The 26,281-nt window shown below is 39.6% G+C and overlaps 2 protein-coding genes across 5 annotated transcripts in view; one reads left to right on the top strand and one right to left on the bottom strand.

Annotated features, from left to right (window-relative positions):
• Positions 1–26,281, bottom strand: part of MAST2 (microtubule associated serine/threonine kinase 2) — a 219,421-nt gene that overhangs the window by 192,695 nt on the left and 445 nt on the right. Inside the window, exon 2 of one of the 4 annotated variants that reach the window (XM_086902241.1) lies at positions 20,998–21,168. The exons of 2 other annotated variants lie outside the window; for them this stretch is intronic. The gene's annotated coding sequence lies outside the window, so the exon portion shown is untranslated. Of the gene's footprint in view, positions 1–15,929; positions 16,057–20,997; positions 21,169–26,281 lie in introns of all 4 variants that reach the window. One more of the 4 variants, XM_086902242.1, reaches the window with a different exon arrangement.
• On the top strand, positions 5,268–16,864 carry LOC111933105 (riboflavin-binding protein). The gene is made up of 6 exons (XM_023932495.2): positions 5,268–5,444; positions 6,297–6,454; positions 7,164–7,263; positions 8,356–8,484; positions 12,752–12,863; positions 16,500–16,864. Exons 2-6 carry the CDS (start codon positions 6,316–6,318, stop codon positions 16,740–16,742), a joined length of 723 nt encoding a protein of 240 aa, XP_023788263.1. The 5' UTR covers positions 5,268–5,444; positions 6,297–6,315; the 3' UTR covers positions 16,743–16,864.

Genomic DNA, 26,281 nt, shown 5'->3' with positions numbered 1-26,281 from the left:
CAGTAAAATATACTATACCTTATATTATTCAAGTGCATCTTCTCTGGAAACTACCACTATTAATCTGTTTTAGGGACAGACTAATGAAGTAAATCAGCAGACACTTGGATGGCAATTACTAGATCTAGATATAACAAAATTCCAGTCATAACTGGATATGATTTGCTTTCCAATAGTTATTTTCCTTCTTTGTATACCATGAAGGACATGTATCCTTGTCTGCAGTGATGCAGTATGTCAAAGTTACAGTTTTGCACTGCTCTAACCTTGTTCTAGGTATCATACTTGCATCTGATAAGGAAGTAGAAGATATAAATATGAAAACATGTAGTAGAAGTTAAAAATTATGGCTGTGAAGTATCAGGAGAGCTTACAGCAATAGCTAACAGCACTTCTTAGCTACAAAAGCTCATCAAATACATTGGAGCTTTAAACAGAGGAAGAGACCAGTGAATGTGCTGCTCTCTGTCAGCTTGGGCTTGACTGTACAGCAGTTGCCACAGTGGGGCTGCTACTCCGTGTGTGAACAGAGAACAAATTATACACGCACAAAAATACGTATATTTGTGTGTATTTCTGAAAGGCTCAAGAAGAGAAACACTTTGGGAAGGGGGAGACATTGGCCAGCAGGAGTAGATTCAGTTCCTAACTGTTGTCACTCTCTCTTTGGCACCCAAAGATGAGATTTAAGAAGGGCCAAGGGGAGGATTACGCGTGGTTCTACTGTTATTTACGGAAACGCCTCCCAACCAGAAGATGATAAATACAAAACACCAGCCGTGGAAATCCAAAGGTGTGCTGTGAAGGCTGGTACTGGGATACTTCAAGAGACTTAAGGTGTCTGTGTTGAAAGAGAACAGTCAAAGAGGGCCTAGATAACTGAGAAAGGATTTGGAAGCAAAAATAAGTCTTGGTTTATACAACAGAGAGTACAGCCATTTGAGGGGTGCAGACAGAGAGATGGCAATGTAAACAAAGGTACTGAGCAAGAAATCACCTGTTTGATGAGTGTTGTGGTCAAGTTTCTAACCACAGAATCATCACAGGACAATGAGTCAAGCTATCTAGGACTAATATGGCATGTATGGGAATCATTCATCAGAGGAAACGCAGGCTTCAACTGTGTCCTCCTTAACATTCATCCCTGCAGTGATGCCAACAGGAAAAGCTCACCAGTGACTAATCTGGTGGTTTCCAGTCACTGCCTTCTTATATGTTGACCAGCATGACCTCACTGTTACCTTGTGCTTGCATTATTTGTTTTCTCAATAGACCTGTCAGCTCATCATTTTGATTACAAGGTGTTCAACATAACAAGTTAAAAAAACCTACACAGAATGTCAACACAGTGAGCACAGAGGCTGGCAGTTCTGACTGAAAGCACTTCCAGTTCTACCCTCACGTGTGTCTCTCTCAGGGTGATACCACCCTTTTCAGCAACAAAACTCTTCTTCAGCTGTGCTACAAACTGAAACTGATTCACACAGAAATACTGGAGGCAAGGGGAGCACTAGAATTCTTCTTGTTGTATCACTTTCCCCATCTGTTGGGTGCAAAATCCCATGTGAGTTGTGCCAGGACAATGGAGGGAAAGGGGCAGTAGAGGATTAAGACCCAGAGGGGCCATCCAGAATCCAGTAATGGCACCAAGTACCTTAAAACACTACACAACAACTTTAGGCAGGAACATCTAGGCATTATCTCTATTAAAATAAGGAATACCCACAATACAAGTGTAAATTAAAAAAAAAAAAGTATGGCTAATAGGAAATCATCATTCATAAGTGATTGTAGAAAATTCAGTCAAATATTAATGGCCTAAATTCAAAACATGATTGAAGCTGGTTATTTCCAGAGTGTAGGTCAAACTGGACACAGATTTTCTTTGTCACTTTTGAAAGTCCCCTTCACAGCAGTCAGGAGCTACCCAAACCCTTCCCTGTAGAAAAACTAACAGTAGTTGTTAGTGGTTTAAGGAACCCCATAGTAACAGACTAGCAGAATGTGAAGGGCAAATGAAAGACTTGGGCAAAGGAAGAGCATTCTGTTACGCTTTCAGGAGGTGATTTCAACTCAGTAACAAGCTGAAATAAGTAGGTTTTTGTCCCCTTCAATTTTGTAAAGCCTAACATGGGGCTTCAAATGACATTTTTACAATTCTAATTTTATTGGTTTGGGTTGTGATTTCTTTTTAAACCTACCATTCATTAAAATATCTGCTTTTTTACCCACCACTGACTCACTCTCTTCATTATATAAAATTATTGGTGCTTTTGTCATTCCTATGCCCTGTTGGAGAACTAGCTCAGCAACATTTGTGTACTCAAATAAAACAAATAAGCCTTACTTCGTTCTGTGATGTATTCCTTATACCAAGAAAAAAAAAAAAAAAAATAAAGAGAAATCCTATTCAGTGAACTGAAACAAATCACACCTCAGATTCAGTAGCATTAAGATTTGACCTCAGCTGTTTTTTCCAGAGTCAGAAGTGCCAGACTGAGTCCATCTGGAGTGTCTCCCCTGGCATTCAGCTTGACTTGTGACACGATACATCCAGCCAGGACCCGTGAAGACAAACTCTCAGTTCTAAAGTCTAACGTAATGAAAGTCCAAGTTATGTACTTCACTAATCATCAAATTACATGTTCTTGTTGCAGCTTTAAATGCAGTTCTGCATTTAAAGGAGCTTCACTAAACTAGACAACAACCTGTCCTCCTAATTACATTTTTTGTTACAGTTAACAAGAAAAACACTTCCAACCTCTGAGCATGCAGACTCACGCTGAGACATGAGGAACAAACAGATTAATTTCATTAGGAGACACTGCTATGTCTAATAAAGCTGTAACAGGCCAAGTGCTCTAATTTACACTCCTGAAACTCAGTCTCCCTCCAGTCACACTGTTATTACGCTTTCAGGGTGCCAAGAAGGGAAATGGATCTGGCAATTGTCACTGGTTGGAAGCACAAACAAATTTTTCCTTTAACCACACTGGCCTTGCAGAGTTACCAAGAATATAGAAGCATGAAAGATTGCTGCAGTCCTTAAAGAGATCTGACTCACAAAGCAGAAATCACCCTGTTGAGTTATGAGATTGCAGGTCCCATAGTTACTAAACTGTTGCAGAAGCTGGGAAATTAGAAACTATATCTTTTTAACTTTTTTTTTTGCTAATTTTCTGCCAATGGCTTGTGCCAGAAGGAAATTGCTCGGGTAGATAACTCTTGAGACCTAGTGTAGCAGTGTTTGTGGGTTTGGAATAGATGGATGGGTTTGCTAAGACCATTGGCCACAATCAATTAGATCATCAGACAATAATTATTTATTGTTGAAATGCCTGAATTGTTGTCTATGACAATACCTCAACATCATCCATGCTTTCACTCTAGTTTCTGAAGAGATGAATAGAAGTTACAGGGTACTGACATTAATGTTAAAATGAAATGGCAGTAGGAGTCTTAAAAGAACAAGAATATCACCAAGTGCTTGAAAGTAAGTTAAATTTTAACAAATGAAGATAAATGTCCCCTTCAAGTATGGGAAGAGGTAAGAAAATTCCTTTGACAAATTTCCCAGTATAAGACATCAGACAAAACAATTGGCAGAAAATACTTTTAGGAAAGAAGAATCGAGATTCACTTCTCAGGAGAAGATGTATAGCCAAGATCACTAAAAGCTCTTTAGCCTGAGCCTGCTTACATGTACTGCTAACCGAAGCCAAGTCTGGGAAATCACAAACATATGACAATTTTCCTTCCTGCTGCTAGAAACTCTGCCTAATCTCCCAGCAAGCAGTCCCATTTGGCTCATACTCAAAGCCCGAAAGCGATCCCAGTTTCCTATAGCTTAATATAATTTGTTTGCCAATTCAGTGTGCAGAGGCATTACAAGAACCTCCTGGCATGCTGACCCCTCACCATGTATTTCATGGTGACCATGGACACCAGAGTCCATGTATTTCATACAAACTGAGCAGGAAGGAGCAAAGCATGGACTATTTCTGTGCTTTTCACCAGGCTGGCCAGCCCATCCACTCCTCACAGGGTTTAAAGTCAATGTTCGTATTAAACTTTGGTCTTTATTTTGTATGACTACAGAGATCTGAGTGCCGAGCAGCATGCACGAATCCTTTACTTTGCAAAGCAGCAAGGAGCCCATGAATTTCAGCCAACATTAGATCAAGCCACATGAGGTGAAAGCATGGGTAATAAGCCATTAGATATACTTCATCCTCTCCTATAGTTACTTTATGCCTTTTTAAACTTGCCTTAATTAAATACATTCTCTAAACTTGCCTTAATTAAATTCATTCTGGAACAAAAAAAATTGCTCAGTTTCCACTGATCTGGAAAAGACTCTTTTTAGGTCAGCAAGACTTTGACCTTGAGGCATTTACTAGAGCTAGAATAGGAATCAGTGCTTACAGCTTACAGAGGTTGTTATATTATCATGCTTGTGCCTTTGCACACTGAGAATCATACCGCACTTCTACTGTGCCAACATTTGTATTTAAAAAAAAAAAAGGTTCATAGATAATGGCTTCAGAGTATTATCTGATATATCAGTGTTCTATTTAAAACACAAAACCAACAGATGCTGCTTTCCTTATGTATATAAATAAGTGCAAGGTGCTGAGGGATGCTGCTTTTTACATTACAGCAAGACAATCTGTGAATATGAATGCAACAATTTATCATCACCACATGTACCTTAACCAACGGTTTATGTTTAGATGCAAATGCTCTTTGCAGAAACGAGGTCTCCCAATGAAATCCCATCATTGTACCACTATCAGTGGAACAATCAACCATTTCTTGTAGTGCTTGTGAGACTGGTTGTAAGGTACATATGAGACGGGTAGAGCAACCAGGGTGAGCAGCAGCAGGTTTTGAAGGGATCTTGTGAAGAGAGAGCAAAGAACTGGGAATCAGGAGACATGGACTATCTTCCAGGTAATGTAGTAAAATTACTGTGTGACAAGGCAAGCCATTAGTCAGAATTAAGCCAGTCAGGCTGAAATAAGAAGCATTTAGTGTCTTGAATTCAATGAAGCCTGAATTCACTGTAAGAGCTCCATGAAACTGTTGTAGAAATTAATTTAATATTTAATTATACAAGGAATCAGTGAAAAATCAGGCAGGAGGGGTTAATGGCATTTGAAATATAGGAGAGCAATGTTTTTCTAATTCCAACCCATGTTTGTACTTTCCTCTTTATCATGTCAACGTTTGCAAGCAATAAAAGGGCATTATGTGCTGGTCATTGCATCTGCTTTTGAGATAAATTTGTGTTAGCATTCCAAAGGGTCAAGGAATTCTTCCAGGGCAAACAAATTCTGGAGCACTGATGCCAGATGGTGTGTATATAAAGTGGAAAATGGGAAAAGCAATTTACTGTGTTCCTGTTCCAGGGAGAAGTATCACCCAGAAGGAAAGCAAAAGAGGTGAGAAATTACTGAGAAACTGAAGAGATAGTTTTTTTCTTCTTCTGTATAAGTTATTCTTTATATTTGAAAAGTCTAGGTACATAGAAGAACTGCAGTTCTTATTCACGCAGAATTAATTTAAAAAAATTAACAGGAATATTTTACCAATAAGTGAAGGGTTAAATTAGTAACATGTACAAAGAATAATGTATTTATTTATGTAACAAGTTTTATATTTATCTTTATAGGTGACTAATGTATAACCTGTGTTTAGAGAAATTTAATCATAAGACATTTTTATCTTGCATTTTTGACCAAACTCTGCAAAAGAGGCATAAAATAATGGATCATATTCTTAAATATAAATTAGCATAGCTTCAACAAAGGCAAGTATTCAGTGTAATTTATGGTGCTCAGGTGGTAAACACTATCTCACTTGCAGCTGTATTTAGTGTGTAATTTCCAAGTGTGAAAAAAAACTCTTCAGGTTTTAGAATTAATCAATATTTTATTCAAATCTAGTGAAACATATAAATGTCCCTTGGAGGGATTAAAAATAATTCAGCTCCGTGGAAGGCATTTAAAATAATTTTCTTGAATACTGAAAATTATACCATGTTTTCATACATAGCCTGACTTATTGATGTCTTTTATCACTTGCTACCAAACCTCAGAAATATGTATCAGAAGGGTAAGTGTTCGGTTATAAACAAACAGGAAGGGAGAATGTGTCTTAGTATTTCTATGTACATCTTTGCTGAGCATATTTTATTTGATTATATATCTAGTATTTTAAATGCAGTCCTTCCTTTTAATGTTATCTGTTCTCCTAGAAATAAAGGATGTAAATAAAGGCTTCTCTCCATACAGGAAAAAGAGCTGAAGAACAATGCTGAGGTTTGCTATCACCCTCCTTGCTGTCATAACATTATCTACCTGCCAAAAATATGGGTGTCTAGAAGGGGACACCCAAAAACTGAAGCCTAGTCCTGAGCCAAGAATGCAAGAGTGCACTCTCTACTCTAAATGTAAGAGTGGTTTAATTTTCTTCCAAACATGGTCAAGAAATACAACATTGTACACACTAATTGTTTTGGCAGTTCCCCTAATTTCTCAAAAATATATTAGGTGCATTATACATTGTATTTTAAAAGCCTCCTTCATTGGCTTTTTGCTGCATGCAGAGCAAGAGTAAGATTCTGGGTCTTGACAAAGTCAGCTGTAAAACTCTCATTGACTACATTTATTTTCTTTTCAAAATTCTGGTGCAGTTTGCCTTTCTTGTAGTTCCATCTGCTTAAAAATGTTTACAGCAAAGATTATTTTTGTTTATTGTAATTAGGTATAAAAATTAATTGTAGCAGACACCAGATGGGAAAATTTGAAATCAAAATTCTATCATAAGCAAAGTACAGTACTTATTACAATTCTTCAACTCTTTTTTTTTATGTTTGGTACTTTTCAAAGTTAGTATCCCTCAGGATGTGGCATCTGGCAGAACACTGGTAAAATTCTTGTGACTCTGGGCGCAGTTTGACAAAACACTGTTTATGCCAGTCCACCTCACCTAGCATTTACACTGCCACTTTCACTCCCAAAATTATTAGAGATTGAGTACACCTTCTAATTACTACTAAGAGCCTTTATCATATTATGGTTCAAACTAGATTTTGTGTCTTCCAAATACAGCGTTAAAAAGGAACACTTACTGCAAGATCTTTGTTTTATTCCCAACAGCTTCCTGTTGCTATGCAGACTTCACAGAGCAATTGGCTCATTCCCCAGTAATTAAAGTAAGCAACAGCTACTGGAACAGATGTGGGCAGCTCAGTAAATCGTAAGTCAGCTTTGATGTTTTCTGTGTCCCGGTTCCACAGCTCTGGGCTGGAGCAGCCACCAGCTGCTGATGGACATTAGATTACCCCAGAGATTATGTCACCCAGCCTAGTTCCCATCACCTTTTCTCTATACCTGACCAACCTCTGACTCTTCTCCTCTCACACAAACCCACAAATCCCTAAGTCTACATTATTTCTGCCATTTTTTCAAGACAGGGTTATGTTTCTCCAAATTTGCTTTCAGTATAGAACCAGATCTACCAATGCAAACTAGTCGTAAATCCAGTAGGTGACAACCACCCTGCACCTCTGTAGCTTTCCAACCATCACCCACCAGTGAGAGTGATCTGTAATGAATAGAGACTGGGCTTCTTCCTTTGTTTAGAAAGCAGACCAACTGGATTATTAAATCTCAACAAGAAAAAGCACAGGAGTCCAGAAATGAAACGGCTGAAAATTTAGAATCAAAATTCTTGTAGTCATGTGGGTTTGGTAACCATGAAAAATGTCTCCTTAATTAAGAATTTTAGTACCCTGTTAGATGTTAAAGCTGTGAAACATGGCAAGTTATAGAAATAAAGGGATGAAAGTACAAAATAATTAAGCAAAAACAGATGTGAGAAAGTAACAGCTCTTGCCTGCCACTCCCAGGAGAGCAGCACAGTATGCGATTTTAAGTAACTTCAGCTGGGCTGTGGGAAAAATCTAAAGTTTAGTGAAACCATGAGGCTACAGCACAGACAAAGTTTTATACTATAGTTTTAAACTACATTTTACTATTGCCTGGAATTCTTGTTGCCAGGAAAACTCAAGGCCTCAAAAGTTTACAGAAAGCTTACACAAATAGGGTTGAAATATGCATGGAAACATTTGTGCTGTAGCTGGCTGTGGTAATTGCACAGTCAGAGTCTGTACACAATGCCAGAGGAATGAGTTTCAAACTTAGGCATTAACAGAGCCAAAGGATGCTTTTCTGTATTTTTCTCCTAATCTGTGTTATTGCATCCACATCAAAGCAGGCCTAGAAAACTGAGGCTGTAGGCTGGATGCTCAGAAACAGGCTTATTTGTGGATTTTCTCATCCACCACAGCTGTGAAGAATTCACAAAGAAAATTGAGTGCTTTTACCGGTGTTCTCCACATGCTGCTCACTGGATCCATCCCAATGACACTGCTGCTATTCAGGCTGTTCCATTGTGTCAAAGCTTTTGTGATGACTGGTAGGTTCAGCTTTTTAAGTATTAAGGTATTTTTATTTAGTTTTAATATGCTCATGATTCACTGGTGTTGTACCACCTTTTCTCTTGTTCTGAATTTCTTGTTTGCCATCTCTGCTTTTCCTTCTGCTAAGCTACTGCCCCCAAAATAATAATGACACAGGCTGTGAATGCAGATAGGAACACTAAGATGAGTTTAGTGACTTGGGTACAGCACTGCCCTGCTCTGGGGGAGGATGCAGTGCAGTGTCATCGTGACAGAGGAGCTCCTGCCACGCTGACAGGCACTGGCAGCAGCAAGGGCCTGCCCACTCTTTGAAAAGTCCATGTCTGTGAAGTAGCATTTATGCAATTAGCATTTTCAATCTGAATGCAATATGATAATTTATGATACATAATATCATATGATATGATCATATGATACATTTGTTTTGTATGTATAAAATGCACAAAAAAATCAGGAAAGACATCATTTCATGTGGGATTTCAACTGTAACAAATCAGCTTCATTCCTAGTTTTTTCACCCTTGACCTTATCCCTTCTCTCATCACACTCTCTAAAATCTCTTCTAAAAGCCTGAATATCAGAGACAAATGCAGCCAATTAATGCTGAAATTATTAAGAGCAATGAGCAGCATAATAGCATTGAATTTTGTTTCCCAAAACACAGCATCAGAGACTCACATTATTTTTTGAGTGCAAGGCACATGGTGGAACAACCTAACACAAATTTGTCCATAGTCTTGGGGCAGGAGAATTATATCCATGTGAGGTACTGAGATTTTTCCAGTGGTACTTATCCAGCATATCCAACATATCCCTCCCTCTTGCCCTCCTTTTCCTCCCTGTTTTGAGATGTTGGATCTTAAAAACATCACCATGGGACAAATAAACTCAGTCAGCACCTTATGAATATTGTCCCCAGTCACTGGAGGAACTTCTCTGGATGTGTGTGTGAAGCACAAACACCACTGGCTCTGTTCACACTATAGGATTATAAGTGCTATCTTTCCATGAAAGTAATGGACTGTGAATGTCTGGATCCCTTAGGCCACTCTGAAAGTCATGGAAAACAAATATGATACTTCTAAAAATGTTATAAAAGCGCTTTTCTTAAAAGTACAGAAAATACAGAACACAGAGCATGGTTAGGTTCTCTTGGGCTGCTCTCTGCCCTGCTTCCCTAGGGCTTACATAGCTTGAATATTATTGACATGTGGATCCATTTCTATTCCCTCCAAGGGCAAAGTCATGTATGCAGTGCAGAATTTTGGTAGGATTTGTCTTCAAACAGGTATCCATTGCTTTGTGCCAGTGAAGGAAACAAGAGGCATAGCTTAGATTTATAATGGAAGCGAGTGAGAAAGGCTGATGTATTTCTTTGCTTTTCTAGAGGTTTTTCTAGCAATGAATTTTATTTCTGTGTCAGGAAACTACTGTGTGCCTCAGGAACAGATTTGTCATGTGTAGTCTTCCTTGCTAAATTTTTGTAATCTTCTAAACTGAATCCAGATTATTGACCTCCTTGAAGATAAAGACTCAGACCTTGAATTTCCCTCAGTGCTCTAATCTTAAACCTCAGAACCAATGACCAAATATTGCATTTGGGTATTAAAGTACTGGATTTCCAGTGAGCTCTAGAACAGATCTAATGGGCAAAAGTATAGAATACCATTATCTAAAACAAATGTGTCCCAAAACAAGTAGCATGAAAAGTCTTTACTGAACAATTACATCAAGTGTAAAGATAAAAGAAAATGTGTGCTGAAAGTTTAGTTTGCATCTATGAACTAGTTTAAGCCAGATTTAGTGTATATGAGACTTATACCATAGTGTAGATCATGGATCAATATTACATTGCAAAATCCTCAGCGTTCCTGGGGGCACTGCCAGAACCTGCAGGAGGACAGCACCTTTAACTTGTGTTGCTGGAAAGTATGGTGAGGTGATTGAGAGCTGCAGCCCAGGAAAACTGACCCTTTTCCAGTATAGAGTCTCCTGGCAGAGAGAGGATCTGCTCTAAACAAGTCCTGAACAGTGATCTATTGCTCCTTTTGGCGTCACAGATGCCTGGCCTGAATCAAAAATGTACTGATGGTCCATTACCCTGCATGCTGGTCTGTGTGCCTGCCTAATGCCAGTGTCAAACCCATTCCCTCACCCTGCTTAAGGCCTCAGGCTAGAAAAGAACCTGGACAGAATTCCCACTCTTTCTGGTGATTTAAAGTAACATTTTTTCATGTTCTATTCACTGGAGTCCCTTTAGCATGCTGTAGCACTGCTGGTGATGTGACCTACTTTCTCTACATACTGTGAATGTGCCTGCTGCATACTGTATGTCTTTGTGGCCAGAAATGTGCAGAGTATTCTGAATGAGCAGTGACTTAATTCAAAAGAAATTAATCCGAGTAGCTTGAGGCCTTCCCTTTCTTCCTATTGTTTTAGGACTCCTTGCTCTCACTAGTCCTTAAACTATTGCTTTTGAAAGGGCCCAATGTACAAGTCATTTTCTCATTCACCTGTGAAAGGGCCCCTGTGTCCTATAAAAGAGAGCTAATTATAAAAAATACAGAGAAAAAGGCTTTAAAATAAAAATATCCTGCTCATAGGCAATGAATATGTTCAGGGAGTATATTTTAAGTATTTATGTTTCTCACATTTAGTTAATGTTTGAAGAAACAACTTTTGGGTTTCTGGACTGCAGAAATTAGATTTTTCACAAATCATGACTTTTCATAAACTTGACTTCATAATTACTTCCATTGTGATAAAGTAAAACTCCTAACAATGGAATTATGCCTGGTCACTTGCTTATAGAACAAATCACTGTCAGGTAATGATCATGATTAGGAAGCATTTCATCTGACAAATCAATAAATAATGGTGAATAGAAATATAAACACTTTAATTAATATATTTTATTCATATTCCTGAGAAAACGAGATGCATACCATGAATATTAATTTCTAAAATTTCAGCTTCTATCTCCAACAGAGCCCCTACCTCTGACAGCAGATTCAGGGATGAACCCATTGAGAGTATGTGTCTCTTGACCCTGAGCTGTTTAATTCAGGCCCTGGCTGTCTTCCATCTGTTATTGCTCTTTCCCCCTCCAAAAAACCCAGAAAATCAGAGTGAAGATACTGCAGATATGCATCTTCTGACCTTTCTGCATTTGCAAATCTATCCAATGTCCAGTTCTTGTCATTCTTGTGACCACATGACAACCCACATATTTAATTTAAAAATGTAAGGCAGCCCTTGTGATATCCAAATAGTTTTGAAACATGACCCTGAGGATTAAAAATGACAAACAGAAAATCTATCCAAAGGCACTAATTACAAATACCATGCTAAACATTAACTTTCTGGAATCTGTGCCTCATTGTTTTGGCTCTCTCAGTTACTGGTATGAATAGTTCTACAAGCCAATGAGACTAAATTTAAGTAGATGTTGACTGATTTGCAGAAAGTAGTCCTTAAGAAAGGCAAGAGCCAAAATGTACAACATAAAAGAGAAGTGGAAGGGAGGAAATGATGTAGGATAATGGTAAGTCATGAGATCTCTCATCACGTCGACCAGCCAGATCTCTACTCATTCCAGGCCATTTATAGGTTTTTTTCCACATTACCACTTACAAATTAAAAATAACTTAAAATTAAAGATTTTAGATCTATACCCTACAGGACTCCTATCCTTCCTTTTCTTTTTAACTTCTTTGAAAATGTCATTCTGACAACCTATTTGTTTATATTATTTTGTGGAATTTCTTTATTTCAGTGCACATTCCTCACAATAACTCCCCTGCCTGGGAAACATAATTCTTCTTGTCCCATATTAGTTCATAAATACAAACTTTCCCCACATCTCTTTCAAGTGATAGTTCACCCTCAGCACACCTATGCTCTGTTATGTTACTGAACAGCATCATTCATGAAACTCCCTCCCAGGATTTCCTCCACTCAGTAACATCAGATAACCAAGCAGAAAACACCCAGAACATGAGCCCTTTGCTAAGTCTGTCAGTGTAGAAGATGGCGAGTGAACTGTTTAGTTTTCACAGGAATATAGGTTTTCCTGGGCAGCTTGGAGTTTACAAACATGTCAAGCTAAGATAATGCGCACGTTGCTCGAAGGTCTGTTGCTAAGCTGCACTGTAATCACACCATGTTACTAACAGAGCCCCTGGACACCTCTTTGAGTTGAATCTGAGTCCAATGAAAAATGTGAGATAAGTAACTTTATCTTCCACACCAATCTCCATGAAGGTATGAAGCCTGCAAAGATGATTCCACATGTGTTCATAACTGGCTGACAGACTGGGACTGGGATGAAAGTGGAGAAAACCACTGTGAGAATAAATGTGTTCCATACCATGAGGTAAGAAAACCTGATCAACTGAAGCAGAAAATATGGCATTAGGAGTTCTTTTTATTTTCCCTGAATATATGGGAGTAAAATGCCATCAGTGAATTATTTTTACTTCAGCAATTTCAAGCCATTCCCACATCAGACTTATACAAATTTTCAAACATTCGTTTTTATCTACAGCACTCATTCTAATTAGATACATATTTAATAAATCACTATTCATTCCACTTGTGAAACAAAAGTCCTAGAAGCACTGGTATTTTAACCCAGTGGGATTTAGAAAGTAAAAGATAAATGAACTTTGTTCATACAGAGACACTAACATTCATTTCATAAGGTTCCTTACACAATATGGAGCTCTACACTCTTCTGTCTTTTTAAATTGGAACGTAAATTCCTGAACCACTGGGGAATTTTTTAAGGTATTTGGTATCTTTGCCCTTTTCTCTACTTTACATAGTCCATCTTTCTGAGAATGTTTAATGGTTGGGATAACAAATTTTATGAGCAAAACTGTATAAAATGATAACTGACAAGACTTATAGGAGCAAAGTTGCCTGGAACCTGATCTACAGACCCTTCCAGAGATTCTTTTAGTGACTCGAGTTTAGCATCAGAGTGATTAAATACAGTTCAGAAGTGTATTTGAGTATTTTTAACAGTTGAACTTCACTGAGTCCATGAAAAAGTGGCCAAATTGAATAAGTAAACAAAATTTAGGTGAAGTGCTTAGGGACTGGTAGTAAGGCTTGCAGATTCATTATTTTGAATTCAATTCAAGTGCATGTACTTCCAGAAGTCAGTTCAGCAACTGATATAAGTGGAAGACACAGTCCAGTTAGTGCTGGATTGCTGTCTGCCTTGCAAAAGTGACACTAATCAGCAGACTCAGGAACGTAGCCAAAAACAAATGTACTGTGGAAACTTTCAGCTTCGTTTCCCAGATGTGCTAAATCATCAGTAGTTCCAGATGAAGTGAAAAACAAAATTATAATCTCTGTAAATAATCTCCAGTATCTGTTCAAACTGTCCCTATTTCAGAGATAGGAGTTTTTAACCTTGAGTTCCCTTGCACTTATTTCTTAAAGAAAATATACCATCTGCAGGGAAGAACATGCAGCAAATTCCAAGGTCTTATCACTTGAAGCCAGGCACAGCTTTTCCTTAACTAAATGGAACCACACCCTAAACTACCCATGTTTTTCACCAAAAATAGGCTTGCATGGTAAGTAAGCATAAAATAAAATTTCTGCAGGGAAATTAAAAACCACACATTTCTCATATGAAAATTACAAAATATACAAACACTAGGCTGCCTTGGTTTGGACTCAACTCATGGAAGGGTTCTCACATGTCAGAGCACTGTAGACAGTTACTTTTTTCACACAGAGGAGCAATCAGCAGCTCTACATGTGATGTACACAAGTGGTTCTAAGGCCCATTTGGGACAACTGCTGAATAAAGAACAAATGCTGAATATTAAGGATGCATAACTGACCATGGCCAGTTTTAGCCTTGCCATTATTCTCCCAGCTGGGTGCTCCCCAAGCAAAGTTAAGGCACAGAGTAGGACATTTTCCAAAAAGCTAGAGTCAGAATCCTTTTCAGTAGTTCAGGGACATACTGGGGGAAACAGGCTATGTGCTCCATGTGTTTACTGCAGCATTCTGATTATCCTCTAATCTTTAAGCAGAATTAAGAGGAAGGTCAAAATAAAATTACCAATTTAGCAAGTAGAAAAGCACAAACACATTACAGAACCTGTGGGACACAAGTAAAGGGTGTATACATGTCTCTTGCATAAACACCTAAACAAACCCATGTGACAGGCTTTAATACTTTCTAGAATTATTAGCTAAAAGCAGGTAGAAATTCAGAACTGCACAGGAGCTGGAAGAAAATATCTAATGCTACTTAAAATCACAGGAATAGTGGGAAAGAAAGTGCTAAGATCTGCCTGCCCTAAGAACACAAGGAAAGAACTAGACGGAGTAGCTTTCCTTTTCTGACCCTGCTCCCAGTGCATCATCCAACCTCCCTACTTCTTCTCCAGCACCAGCATCCATGGTGCAAGCCCTGGCTAGAGATGGTATGAGCTGAAAAGCTGTTTTACAGACTACAGAGTCTTCAGGGCTATTTGAAATGGACTTTGTATTATTCATAAAGGATAGGTTTTTTTAAGGCGAAAGTCAATATAGTTTTGCACATGGGGACACAGGAAAGAACTTGTCAAAAATATCTGGTGCAGAAGAAATACTATATATACCAAATTTCACTTCTGTATGATGGACTTAAATCTGTAATTTTTTCTTTTCTTTTTTTTTTTTCACACAGAGCAGCTTCCATGCAGAATTATCCCAAAGACAAAGGGCACTGCTCTGAGATTCACAGTCTCAGACCTTTGTATGAGCTGGCAATGGTGGTAAACCAGCAGAGCATCCAGGAATTACAGCAGTAAGATAAACACTGTAGAAATCAGCATCATGGGCAAGGACTACTTGTACTATTACAGATAAAACAAAGCTTCCATCAGAGAGATGCTGGTGACATGGTCAGGGTGAATCAGTCAGCAAGAGAGACCAGTGGTGCTGCTGCCTGGCCCACAGTTTCAGTTACTAACACTCCTATTCCTTAATTTGCAAGGCTTCTACTCCTGCCACCACTCCCATCCCCAATCTCATTCTTAGCTTTGCTTCTGGGAGTACCTGAAGTTTCCTTTTCGGAAACAGAAAAGATTGAACTTCAACCACAAACACGTGGGAGAAATGCAGGCAAGATGAAGTGCACATACTGCCTGCTTTGTGTCTAGACATGATAACTCTTAAGCTAATATTCTTTAGACAAACTCAGCCTGGGCAGGCAGAAGATTGTTACAATGTGAGCTCAGCAAACAAGCAGTTTCTTTGTTGTGTGGTTGACAGGTCCTATGACACAGGACTTACAAAATGCTATAGTACCAAGAACAGAACAGCTCCACTTGATAAGGGTACAATAAGCTGCAGTTTGCAGTGTCTTGGGCCAGAAAGGCCATTATCCCACTGGAAAAAGCACTTTGGAAGCTTGACAAAAAGTTACTTTCCTCAAGCAGTTGCTAAATTTTGTCTCTTCTCTTTGCCTGTGAGGTCCTGCCTGACCATGAAGTACATTGCAGCAGGCACAATGAGAACCCTCGGAGCTGTGACTCCACTGGGCTGTCTCTGGCCTGTAAATAAAAAGATTCCCGTATTCAAAGCACTGTCTGGCACTTTCGGCAATACTCAGATTTCAAGGCATGTCAGAGTGTCCTGACACGCTACAAGTTGTAAAGGCTCTCACACACAGCTTTAACTGTCAGCCCCAGAGAGTTGCTGGGCTGTCAGCCCCAGGGTGGAAACAAAGGGCAGCTGTTGATCCCTGCATTTTGTGTAACCACTTATTCTCAAAACAGGCAAATTACTTTTGCCACTTGTGGGACTGGGTAACATTTTCAGATATCTCAGAAGAGATGAAGCATAGCACACAATGAGACAGTAAATTAATACAGACAATGTTTTTATAACATGGTACCAATTTTTAAAAAGCGACAAAGGTTATCAATTTGATAGAAACTGATGTTAATTCAATTCTATTTAAATGTAATTGAGGCATTTCTTATTTGACACACAGATGTACGCAAATGGGACTGACATGTGCCAGAGTATGTGGGGGGAGTCATTTAAGGTGAGCGAATCATCCTGCCTCTGCTTGCAAATGAACAAGAAGGACTCGATTGCAATCAAGTATCTCCTCTCCAAAAGCTCAGAGGAAAGCTCAAGCAGCAGCAGCAGCAGCAGTGAGGAGCATGCCTGCCAAAATAAACTCCTGAAGTTTGAGAAACTGAAGCAAAAGAAAGGTGAACAGACAAGATAAATGCTAGTGGATGTATGTCATGTCAAGAGAAATCGTCGTGGAGGCTGGGCTTGGGGCATCATGCCAGCCTGCTTTATCCCTTCCTTTCTAGAACATAATAAATCAATGGCTGGTTCTATTAATCTTTCTCTGATGTTTTTGCATCTGCATCACAAAGCTGCAGGCAGACTAGCACAGGTGTAATCTTGTGACTTGAACTGAACAGCTACAAGCCTGAAAGAAGCACCTAGGGGTTGACTTTCAAAGGGGAGAGACACAGGCAGCCTCTGCTGACTTAAGGTGGAACAGTGAGAACTGGAGACCTCTGGAAGGTCATGCCTGCCAGTAATGCACCAAATCTTCCACCCAAACACTTCATTAGCACAGGCACACAGCACTCCTGTCACAAGTTCCTCTGTGTCTGGGTCAGCTGAGATAAAGAAGAAGTCTTCAGGCAGAAATAGGTCAGGGAGTCTGGCTACCGACCACTGAAAGTGCATTTATTTCAAATCTTGAAAACAGGGTTTTATGGTGTACTACATAAATCCCTGGATCCAAACAGTGTCAGTACACAGCATGCATAGTCTGTTGCACAGGGCTTTTACCTTAAGCAAAAGCAGTAGAAAAATCTCCTACAACATCAGTTTAAAGAATAATTTTGAGTGAAATTATTCCCACTGAATTGGAAGTCCAATTGTTATATGGAATTGTTATATGGAAGTCCAATATGTTACCCAAACATAATGATCTCTGAGAAACCAAAGTGTCAGGGACAGCTCCAGTCAGTTTTCTCCCATCAGTAATTCTGTTTCCCAGCATCACTGTGACCGTTAAACTAAAAACAAAATCTGCACCAGTCCCATAGGGATTTGTCAGGTAAAGATGAATGAAATACTGCTTTCAGTTATGCATCCATACTTCCTCTGATATCACTGCAGAGTAGACAGGCCTGTGCCACTCTGTACAGCCTTTCACAATGCCATCACCACAGATGCCATGAGAAAGGTTGAATTTGGGGGTCACATTATCAAATTGTGAAAATCAGCATCATCTTGGTGCTTCCAAAGGTTCTGGCTGCCTTACAGCATTTAAGGATCTGTTCCACAGCTAAAACAATGACTTGGCACACCCTGTTTAACTGGGAGAATCTTAAAAATCTAACACACTTTCTTCACTGAGCTGTTTATTTATTGGAATGGTTTCACACAGCTGCAATAGTAATGCTAAACCCATTAGGTCATGCTCTGCTTCTAACCAGCTTCTCAGTCCACTTAACAATGGACTAATTCCTACCAGCACTGAATTGTTTTCAGAATGATACTTTGCCACATCTGTATTTTGTGCTAACTCAATTTGTCAGTTCTATTGTTAGAAAAGAAAGATCAAGAATTTAGTCTTCTGTAAAGCTCTGACAGTCCTTTTCTCTCCCTATTTCACTAACTCTATTCTTTCCTGTCCTTATTGCACCTGAATCAGAGCAGAAATTTTCCTGCATTTGAATTTTGCTATGCTCAAAATTCAAGAATTAATTATCCCCTCTCACTGCCATAACAGCAACGTTTTCTGTATCACCGTGGACAAACATTTTCTTCATGTTTTTTGTTAAGTGTAACACAATTGTTTCTGCCTGTGTCTCTGCTCTTTTTCTTTCCATTCCACTTTATTCTCTTTGCTCTGACAAAATTGCTCTTGAAACCACTCTCAACAAACAGCTCCTCCATGCTTAGTTTCAGGATGACCCATAGGACTAGTTATTGCATGCTTTTGAAGAACATAGAGTTCTACAGCAAGATAAAAGACCAAGAAAGACCATCTTGCTCCTATTCATAACTTTCCCACTGACTCATGATGCATCCTAAGCAAACCATTTAACTCTTTTGTGACCCTAATAATTTTGCAGAGCTACCACATTTCCTCTAGGTCATCTCTTTTCTAGGATAAAAATTCAAGAACTTCTCAGTTGTTCCTATGGGAAGTTTTCCACTCTACAGCTCCCTGGTCCCAGAGGTGTGAAGTGATCTTAGCTCTCAGGCCCATTGCTTTGCACTCACTTATGTTACAAAAACTTCACATGGATATGCCAATCTTCTTAAGCCACTGATTGCTCTGTCTAGTTGCTTTATATATACAGTAATTTATACCCTAAACACCTGTGATACTCAGAAATGCTATCAGTGGATATTTTACATTTACAGAAACACTAGGATAACTCAGGTAAAGCAAAATTAAAAATAACACAAACAGGTAGAAAACAGATCACAGCAATACACTGTGAAGGTAACCAGGGAGAAGAAAGAGCCAAGTTACTTGTGGCTGCAGACATCCTCATCTAATGCTGCCTGATTAAGTAGGTACCTCTATGCATCATAGCCCAAAAGCACATGTCCTTCCTCTGGAGCCACACTGACCCCAGCCACTGAAATGCCTCCGTATTTAGTGACACTAGACTAAGATCTTTATTAAAATGTCACAATGGTAGTCAAATGCTTTGGGAAATAGGTTGGGAAATATGTTCCTACACCAATCTGCGGAAACAGATTAAAAACCCTTATCAATAGATTAAACTGGACTTATCAACAAGACAGTGTTGATAAAAATTAAAATTCTTGCCAATTATTGACTTATTTACAACCTGGCTTAGAATCAAATTTTGTACTGTGCTACTTGGGCCTGGTGTCATGTTAACCAGCTAAGCTGGGTCATCCTGATTGCCTTGTTTATTTATTGGCAGGATACTGTGAGCCTTCTGAAATTTCACTGACATGCCAGGATTTCTTACAAATGAGATCTCTTGTGATAGAACTGTTAGAGTTCTTTGGTATATGTTATCTTAGCCTAGTGCTTTAAAATTATGAATATTACTTATGATGATGATGAACCTCATCCTTAATTACTTGCAGACTGAAAAGGATTCCATCATACTTCTGTAGCACAAATGCTTCATCCAGCATATATTTCAATACTAAGTATTATTAACAAAACTTGCCCACTGTTTCTTGTGCCATTGCAAGGCTTTCTTCCTCAGGCCACAGTTTCCTGTAGTACCTTTAGAGTCCTCGTTAAATTTTTATGGTTCATAGATCTCCATGGATATTGATTGCCATACAGTCTTCCTTTTTAAAAAATAATAAACATTAGTAATTATGATATTTTCAACTTCTGCTGCATTTTTCATGTGCAGGTTTCACTGAAAACATTTTATAAATATTCATTAATCTTCAAAATATACCTGAGAGAAAACTAAGTAGTGAGAAGCAAATTGTGTCAGTGGGGGAGAGTCAAAAAGAGACTTTTGAGATCACTGCAAATATTGCAGAACTAGGACTAGAACAGACAAGTTCTGTTGCAGAGCCTTTTTTCACATTGTAAATGGAGCTGCACTTTGTAAGATGAACCTCAGAAAAAGTTATTATGTTAAATTATTATGCAAAAGTTATTATGCAAAAATTATAGAATCACAGAATTGTTCAAATTTGAAAAGACCTTTAAGATCATTGAGTCTGATGCTCCAGACTTTTATGAAATAAAATAGTGCAAAAAGCCCAAGCATCCAAAAACCAAAACAAATTATTAAACAATGCATTTCCATGGACCTTGAAGGATAATGAAATTATACAAAAAATAATTATTGTACTATATAAGACAAATAATGTTGAACAGACTAATTTGCCTTGCTGAGAGACAGCCAGCCCAAAGAGAAAGAAAAAGCTATAGATTAGATCTGACTTTTTAAGATTTTGATAACATTTGATATGATATTCTGATAAGCAACTGGAGAAAACCAAAGTGGAAATGAAATCACCGTAATACTTGCTTTAAAATATATTAAAATGTTACTATGAGCATGCTGTCCTTAGACAGATCTTCTGTTAGAAATCCCTAAGGATCTGTTCTGATCCAGTCAACCCTTATGTTTTCCTAAACAATGAAATAGAGGTTTTGCAAGCATTTTGAAGGACAAGATTAAAATAAAAATTATCTTTCTATCCAAAGAACTAGACCAAGCCTCCAAAGATGAAATTCTAAAAGGGAGATGAGAAATGCTTGCACTGAGGAAAGGTAGATCATTGGGAAAATTTATCCAGGAAAACATATGGCAAATCAACAGCAGAGCAGCCAAGGAGTTGGGATGTGTAGTAGCAACCTATGCCATTTACAGCTGAAATATTACACTGTGGAAAAAGTTTTAATCTTTTAAGGCTTCACTGTATGCAGATCCCTGGAAGCCCTGACTCACCAAGCAAGCAGATGCAGGACCTACAGGCATCCTACTTACAGTTACTCAGAGTTGGTGACGTATCTCACATTCCACTGAGGCGCTGCTTCTGGAATGACCCCACTGCATCACACAGGCTGTGGAATGTGGTGGGTATCAGGCAGAGTTTAACTCTATCCATCTTCCTAATGAAATCAACTCATGAGCTCTGTCACACCAGTGCAATATGTCCTAGGAGAACAAACATGCTCTTGGTATACATCTAATGACTATATAATTTAAAAGGAATGAAATTAGCTGAATTCATGCACATTTTCTGGTTATTTTCCTTCCTTTTTCTTCTGTTCCAAAGGTTTGCATAACTTGGAGTTATTTTTAAAAACACCACATGCTTCAGACAGCTCATGTCTATTGTATGTTTGCTGTACTTTATTAACCTAGGAAACACTGAGATTTAGACAAGAAGAGTTAAGTAAAGGGTCCAAAAAGCATTAGGGTTTGGATTACAATTTGAAACATTGCCAAACTTTACTAACAGCAAGACTGAATTCCCCTATGCCTGAATTATTATTATTATTATTATTATTATTATTATTATTATTATTATTATCAAGCACAATTAATTTTTCTTTTTGGCAAAAAAAAGACCCTGCACCTTTGATACAGTCACCTAAGAGAGCAGATCTAATTCAGTGTGAAGCTGCAGGTCAGCTGCAGACTACAGTGAAAAAAGACCCAAGTTATGAAATCAATCGTCTGCTTCAAATAAGTGTGAGGACACAGTTAGGATCAGACCTCAACAATCTGGCAGCTTTCAACATCTCCAAGACAAAGTTGCAGCGATTCCCTACTGCTGAGATTTATCTTCACAGAGAAATGAGGGAGGAAAGTCTCTGTTCTAAAAGCATATCTCTCTTGCCTCTGTTTTGATGACCAACTGCTATCTGAGTCCTAGTATTCTTTTGGCCTTCTTCCTTGGAAATCCAGTGAGGTCTCTGTGGAGTTTGCCTTGGTTCCCCTCTCAGACAGCTGTGACTAATTCAATGTTCAAGCTCTTGAGTTAATTCTCTCATTAGATCACTTTCCTTCTTCATGGAATGATTATTCCCACGGGAGAAATGAGAAAGACTCAAACAATATTGTGCTAGTATCTGACACACTGCATCCAGGATGTTTATTTTAAATCAAATTGCCTGGAATTGATCCAGATCTGTGGCTTAAACATAAGAACCTTCTAAGTGGTGGGGAACTGCAGCCACGCATGTTGCACAACATTCCGCATTTCACTGGAATTCCTCCAAACCTCCTGCTAGGTAAGTATACCTAGAACACAAACCACTCCACACAAGTAGGTCAGGTGACACAATTCTTTCATTGCTAGGGCAGGGAGGGGAGGGGGAGAGGGAGAGGGAGAGGGAGAGGGAGAGGGAGAGGGAGAGGGAGAGGGAGAGGGAGAGGGAGAGGGAGAGGGAGAGGGAGAGGGAGAGGGAGAGGGAGAGGGAGAGGGAGAGGGAGAGGGAGAGGGAGAGCTTTACAGTTTCCCAAGCTATTAACAGTTCAGCTGAGAAATGGACAGAGCCATCGTCACCTTGCTAATAGTGTGAAAACTTAAATGTTTTCACACAAGTCCTGTATTGTGGGGCTGCCTGAGTAGAAAGACTGTCTTTGGGGACCCCTCTTGCTCTCTGTGTTTGGGTCAATTTCAGTTCAGACCTCTACCCTACACACACATACACACATATTCATCAAGATTCATTAACCCTCACAGGAATGAAGGTAATACCTCTTGGGCCTGGCCCAAACCTGTCAAGAGAGAGTGTTCTCATGCCTGGCTTGAGCCTGGAAAATGTGTTATCTCCCTGTGAAGCACAATCCACTGCGGTAGGAAACATTCAGACCCTGAAGGGAAGCTTCTTTACCCACTGAAGCTGATGTATCAGGTGAAAGCATAAGCTGACAACAGGTTTATGCAGGTATCTAATTAGAATATAGTGTCTGTAGCTCATTACAGGCTTTTGGCTGAGTAGACAAACACAATAAGCAGTTGTGATTATCACCATTGAGATGATAATGGGGTAAACTACTACATTCTTTGAGAAATACCTTACAAGTAGCCAGGGACCCTCTTCTCCAGGCTGAGAGTGAGATCCAGCAGCCTGCCTTGTCCTACCCCTTCAAGGGGCTGCACAAAAACATCCACCAACTGTGCATCCACAGACTGCTGATCTGCATTGTTGCTTCAGGCATGCAATGGCATCCAGAATAAATGGGACATCTGGGAAAAACCTAGGCCTTAACAGAGACAAGGTGTCTTGGAAATGTCAGAGATGTAGCTTAGTACACTACAAATGCTTGTACTCCTCACAAACTCTTGGTAGCTCTGCACTTTTGCAATTTTGGCTTCCATGGGAGAAGTCTGAGTTCAAATGCTTGTTGGTATTTAGGGAACTGGACCAAAAATGGTTGTATCCTATGAAGATTTTGTGACCTCCACACCAAAACACAAAGTAAGCTCCTTTCCATTTTGGTGAAGCTGTAGAACACCTCTCCTCTGATAGATCCAGTACATTACAATACAAAAAGCAACTGTAGTAGGTAATTAGTAACAAAAATTGCAACTGCCCGTACCATTGAAAGGTTATAGCAGATGCTTCAGCACAGAGGGCAAAGTGCAGAGATGCAGTTTTCAACAGGAAGTGAAGATTTCATACGCACAAAACTGGGGGAGAAATTAGAGCTGGCACATTCTGGTTGCAATGGAAGGTGGCTCCCTATCACAAAAAAATCCCATGGGATTTGATGTATCTACAAATAGTCAAGGCCTGAGTTTCTTCTCTCCTCTACAAAAGGGAATTTTAGCAGCCAAGTATGGTAAGGGGTTTTAAGTCATAATGGTCCCCAAAACTGCAAGTGTAATGGACAGCATTACACAATTACATTCTGACAAGAAGCAGTCAGGCAAAGCTGCACATTCAAATAAATTATTACTCTTTCTAAGTTTTGGGGTGGATATTTGGTTATTTTGCTTTTTTTAAGACTAAGAGCTCTCAATCTATATTGGGTTCAGGGAGAAAAAAAAAAAAAAAAGACAAATTTAAATCATACTGCAAGAGAGGAGGAGTTCAGCATCCGCACAGGCAACACCTTTCAGCCTCCCGATTTTATTAATGTTCCAATACGTCACCCTGCAGTCCCGGTTTTATTAATGTTCCAATACATCTCCCTGCGGTAACAGCGGCACCTGCAGGATTTTGGGAAAAGCAACACCTCCCTCGGATCCACAGAACATCATCCAGGCATCTGGAAAGGTTTTCCTGAGAGCCCTTCAGCCAAGAGAAATCTGAGCAGCCATTGGCCTCTGTGGGACAGGGTTTTTTTCAAGAGAAAACCTGAATAGTTGTTTGTGAGAATATTCTCACTCTTTTGGCAGGGTGGCAACAGCACTTCTGTGCAGGTGTGGATAGTGGGACATGTTGAGGAGCACAGGGCATGCCTTTTTTGTCACCTGTCCTATATGACAGTCAGCATTCAGCTGGCTTATTGGCAAATATATTTTTAAAAGTAATATATTAAAATTGAAGACATTTTTAATTCCTTCACTACAGTGACTGCCATTCTTGGTGTTGGTTAATCAAAAGGCTTCCTCATATACGCGGTGCTATTTCACACTGTCAAAGGTACTTTTAGACTTATTCATTAAAGTCTGCAGCATGTTTTGTGAGATTCACAATAGTGTACAGGAGCATTAGCTCCATCCTGCACAGCTCCTGTGTGGCTACAGAAGACACCCACTGAAGAAGTGCTCTTTGCTGGGGGCAGAACCATGAACACAGCATATCAAAGGCCTTTGGGGCAAAATGAGCTCTCTCAGCAATGCTATTTTGTGTCCGTAAATATGGTGTGAAATCCTAGTGCTGGCCAAGAGTCTAACAGCTGACATCAGCCAGCCAGCGAGCCACTGGCATTTAGGAGAATTCTAAGCCTTTTACTCACAGGCCACTTCCGATGAATAAAATGTCAGCGTGAGAGGGGTCTGGTTTCTTTTACTGATATGTCAAAGAAAGAAAAACCTCGATGCATTTATTAGCTGAGCTTAAAATTTATAGACTTATATCAGCATGCATCCAACTGTGTGTGCTTGCAGAAACCTTCTCTCTAGAGCTATGTTTTCTACAGGTATTTTCTGAAGACCAACTTGAAATGTAATTAGAATGTAACGCTGATGAAGAGAGAAACCAACAGCCCCCTCAAGGGTATCATGATTCAGATTCTTTCCAGAAGTACATTTAAAAGTTATTACAATGAAATGAGGAATCATGAGAAAAGCCTGAGGGGCCATGACCATTATAACTGTGAGCAGACGTGTTTTTCTTTCCCAGTCTCACAGTAAATAGATATGGAAGCCTTCCAAGTGGCTCTCTGATCGCTTTTTGCTCTGGCTGGATGTTACGCCCCTGGAACAGCTGTGGAAAACTCCAGACGAATGTTTTTCTCTCAGACTCTGCTGGACCCAGTGACTGCATGCATTTAACTCAGTATGTGATGCTCATCCCCCATCAGTGCTCAGGCATGCTGTGACTCAGGGAATTACACAGACTGAGATGGAAGTACACTCTGCCTCAGGATCGGTGCTGACCCCAGTGACCCATAGGGTGCTGCTACAGGACAGTGATGAAACATTTGTGCTGGAATGAAGTGGAAGGCCCATGCATGGCATAACACTATGGACAAAGGAGGTGCTGGGCTGTGTCTGCCTGTCACGCTCCTGGAACAGTTGTGGAAAACTCAGGAGGGATGCTTTTCTCTCAGAATCAGTGTTAGCTCTGCCAGATCCAGTGATCATGTGTATTTACCTCAGTATGTGATGCTTATCCCCTGTCAACACTGGTCTGCTACCACAGTCCCAGGCAATTCTCCCCAACATAGCCATACTTCTCACAAGCACAGATTGAGGTGGACAGGGACCCAGTTTGCAAGAGCATGACTAGGACCGAGGGACAGAGGTTGTGAATGCAGTGACTAAGTGAATAACCTATTGCAGGACCAGTTTTAACCACAAACAACCTCTGCAGAGCAGGGAGCAAGCCCAGAGTGGCCAGAGATGTCTGTAGGGGTGCACAGCATCTCCTCACCTTAAAATGAACCTTGAGGTGCTGGAGCATGCCCCGGGAAGGCAACAAGGCAAGGGAACATGTCTTACGAGGATCAGGTAAGGCAGCAGGGGTTGTTGAGCCTCCAGGAGACTCAGGGGGGAACCTCACTGTTCTCTACAACTCCCTGGAAGGAGATTATAGTGAAGTGGGGGTCAGTCTTTTTTACTGTGCCTGCAGTGAGAGTATCAGAG

The sequence above is a fragment of the Cyanistes caeruleus genome, chromosome 9 (assembly GCF_971803275.1).
Source record: "Cyanistes caeruleus chromosome 9, bCyaCae1.hap1.1, whole genome shotgun sequence".
Lineage (NCBI taxonomy): Eukaryota > Metazoa > Chordata > Aves > Passeriformes > Paridae > Cyanistes > Cyanistes caeruleus.
The sequence above is the reverse complement of the archived record's forward strand: the minus strand, read 5'-3'. Positions and strand labels throughout refer to the sequence as shown.

Bases quoted from the DNA above. Each gene is read 5' to 3' on its own strand.
- LOC111933105 (XM_023932495.2), top strand. From the start codon at position 6,316: ATGCTGAGGTTTGCTATCACCCTCCTTGCTGTCATAACATTATCTACC. The intron at 6,455-7,163 runs GTAAGAGTGGTT...TATTCCCAACAG, and splicing joins GTGCACTCTCTACTCTAAAT to CTTCCTGTTGCTATGCAGAC. The intron at 12,864-16,499 runs GTAAGAAAACCT...TTTGACACACAG, and splicing joins AATGTGTTCCATACCATGAG to ATGTACGCAAATGGGACTGA.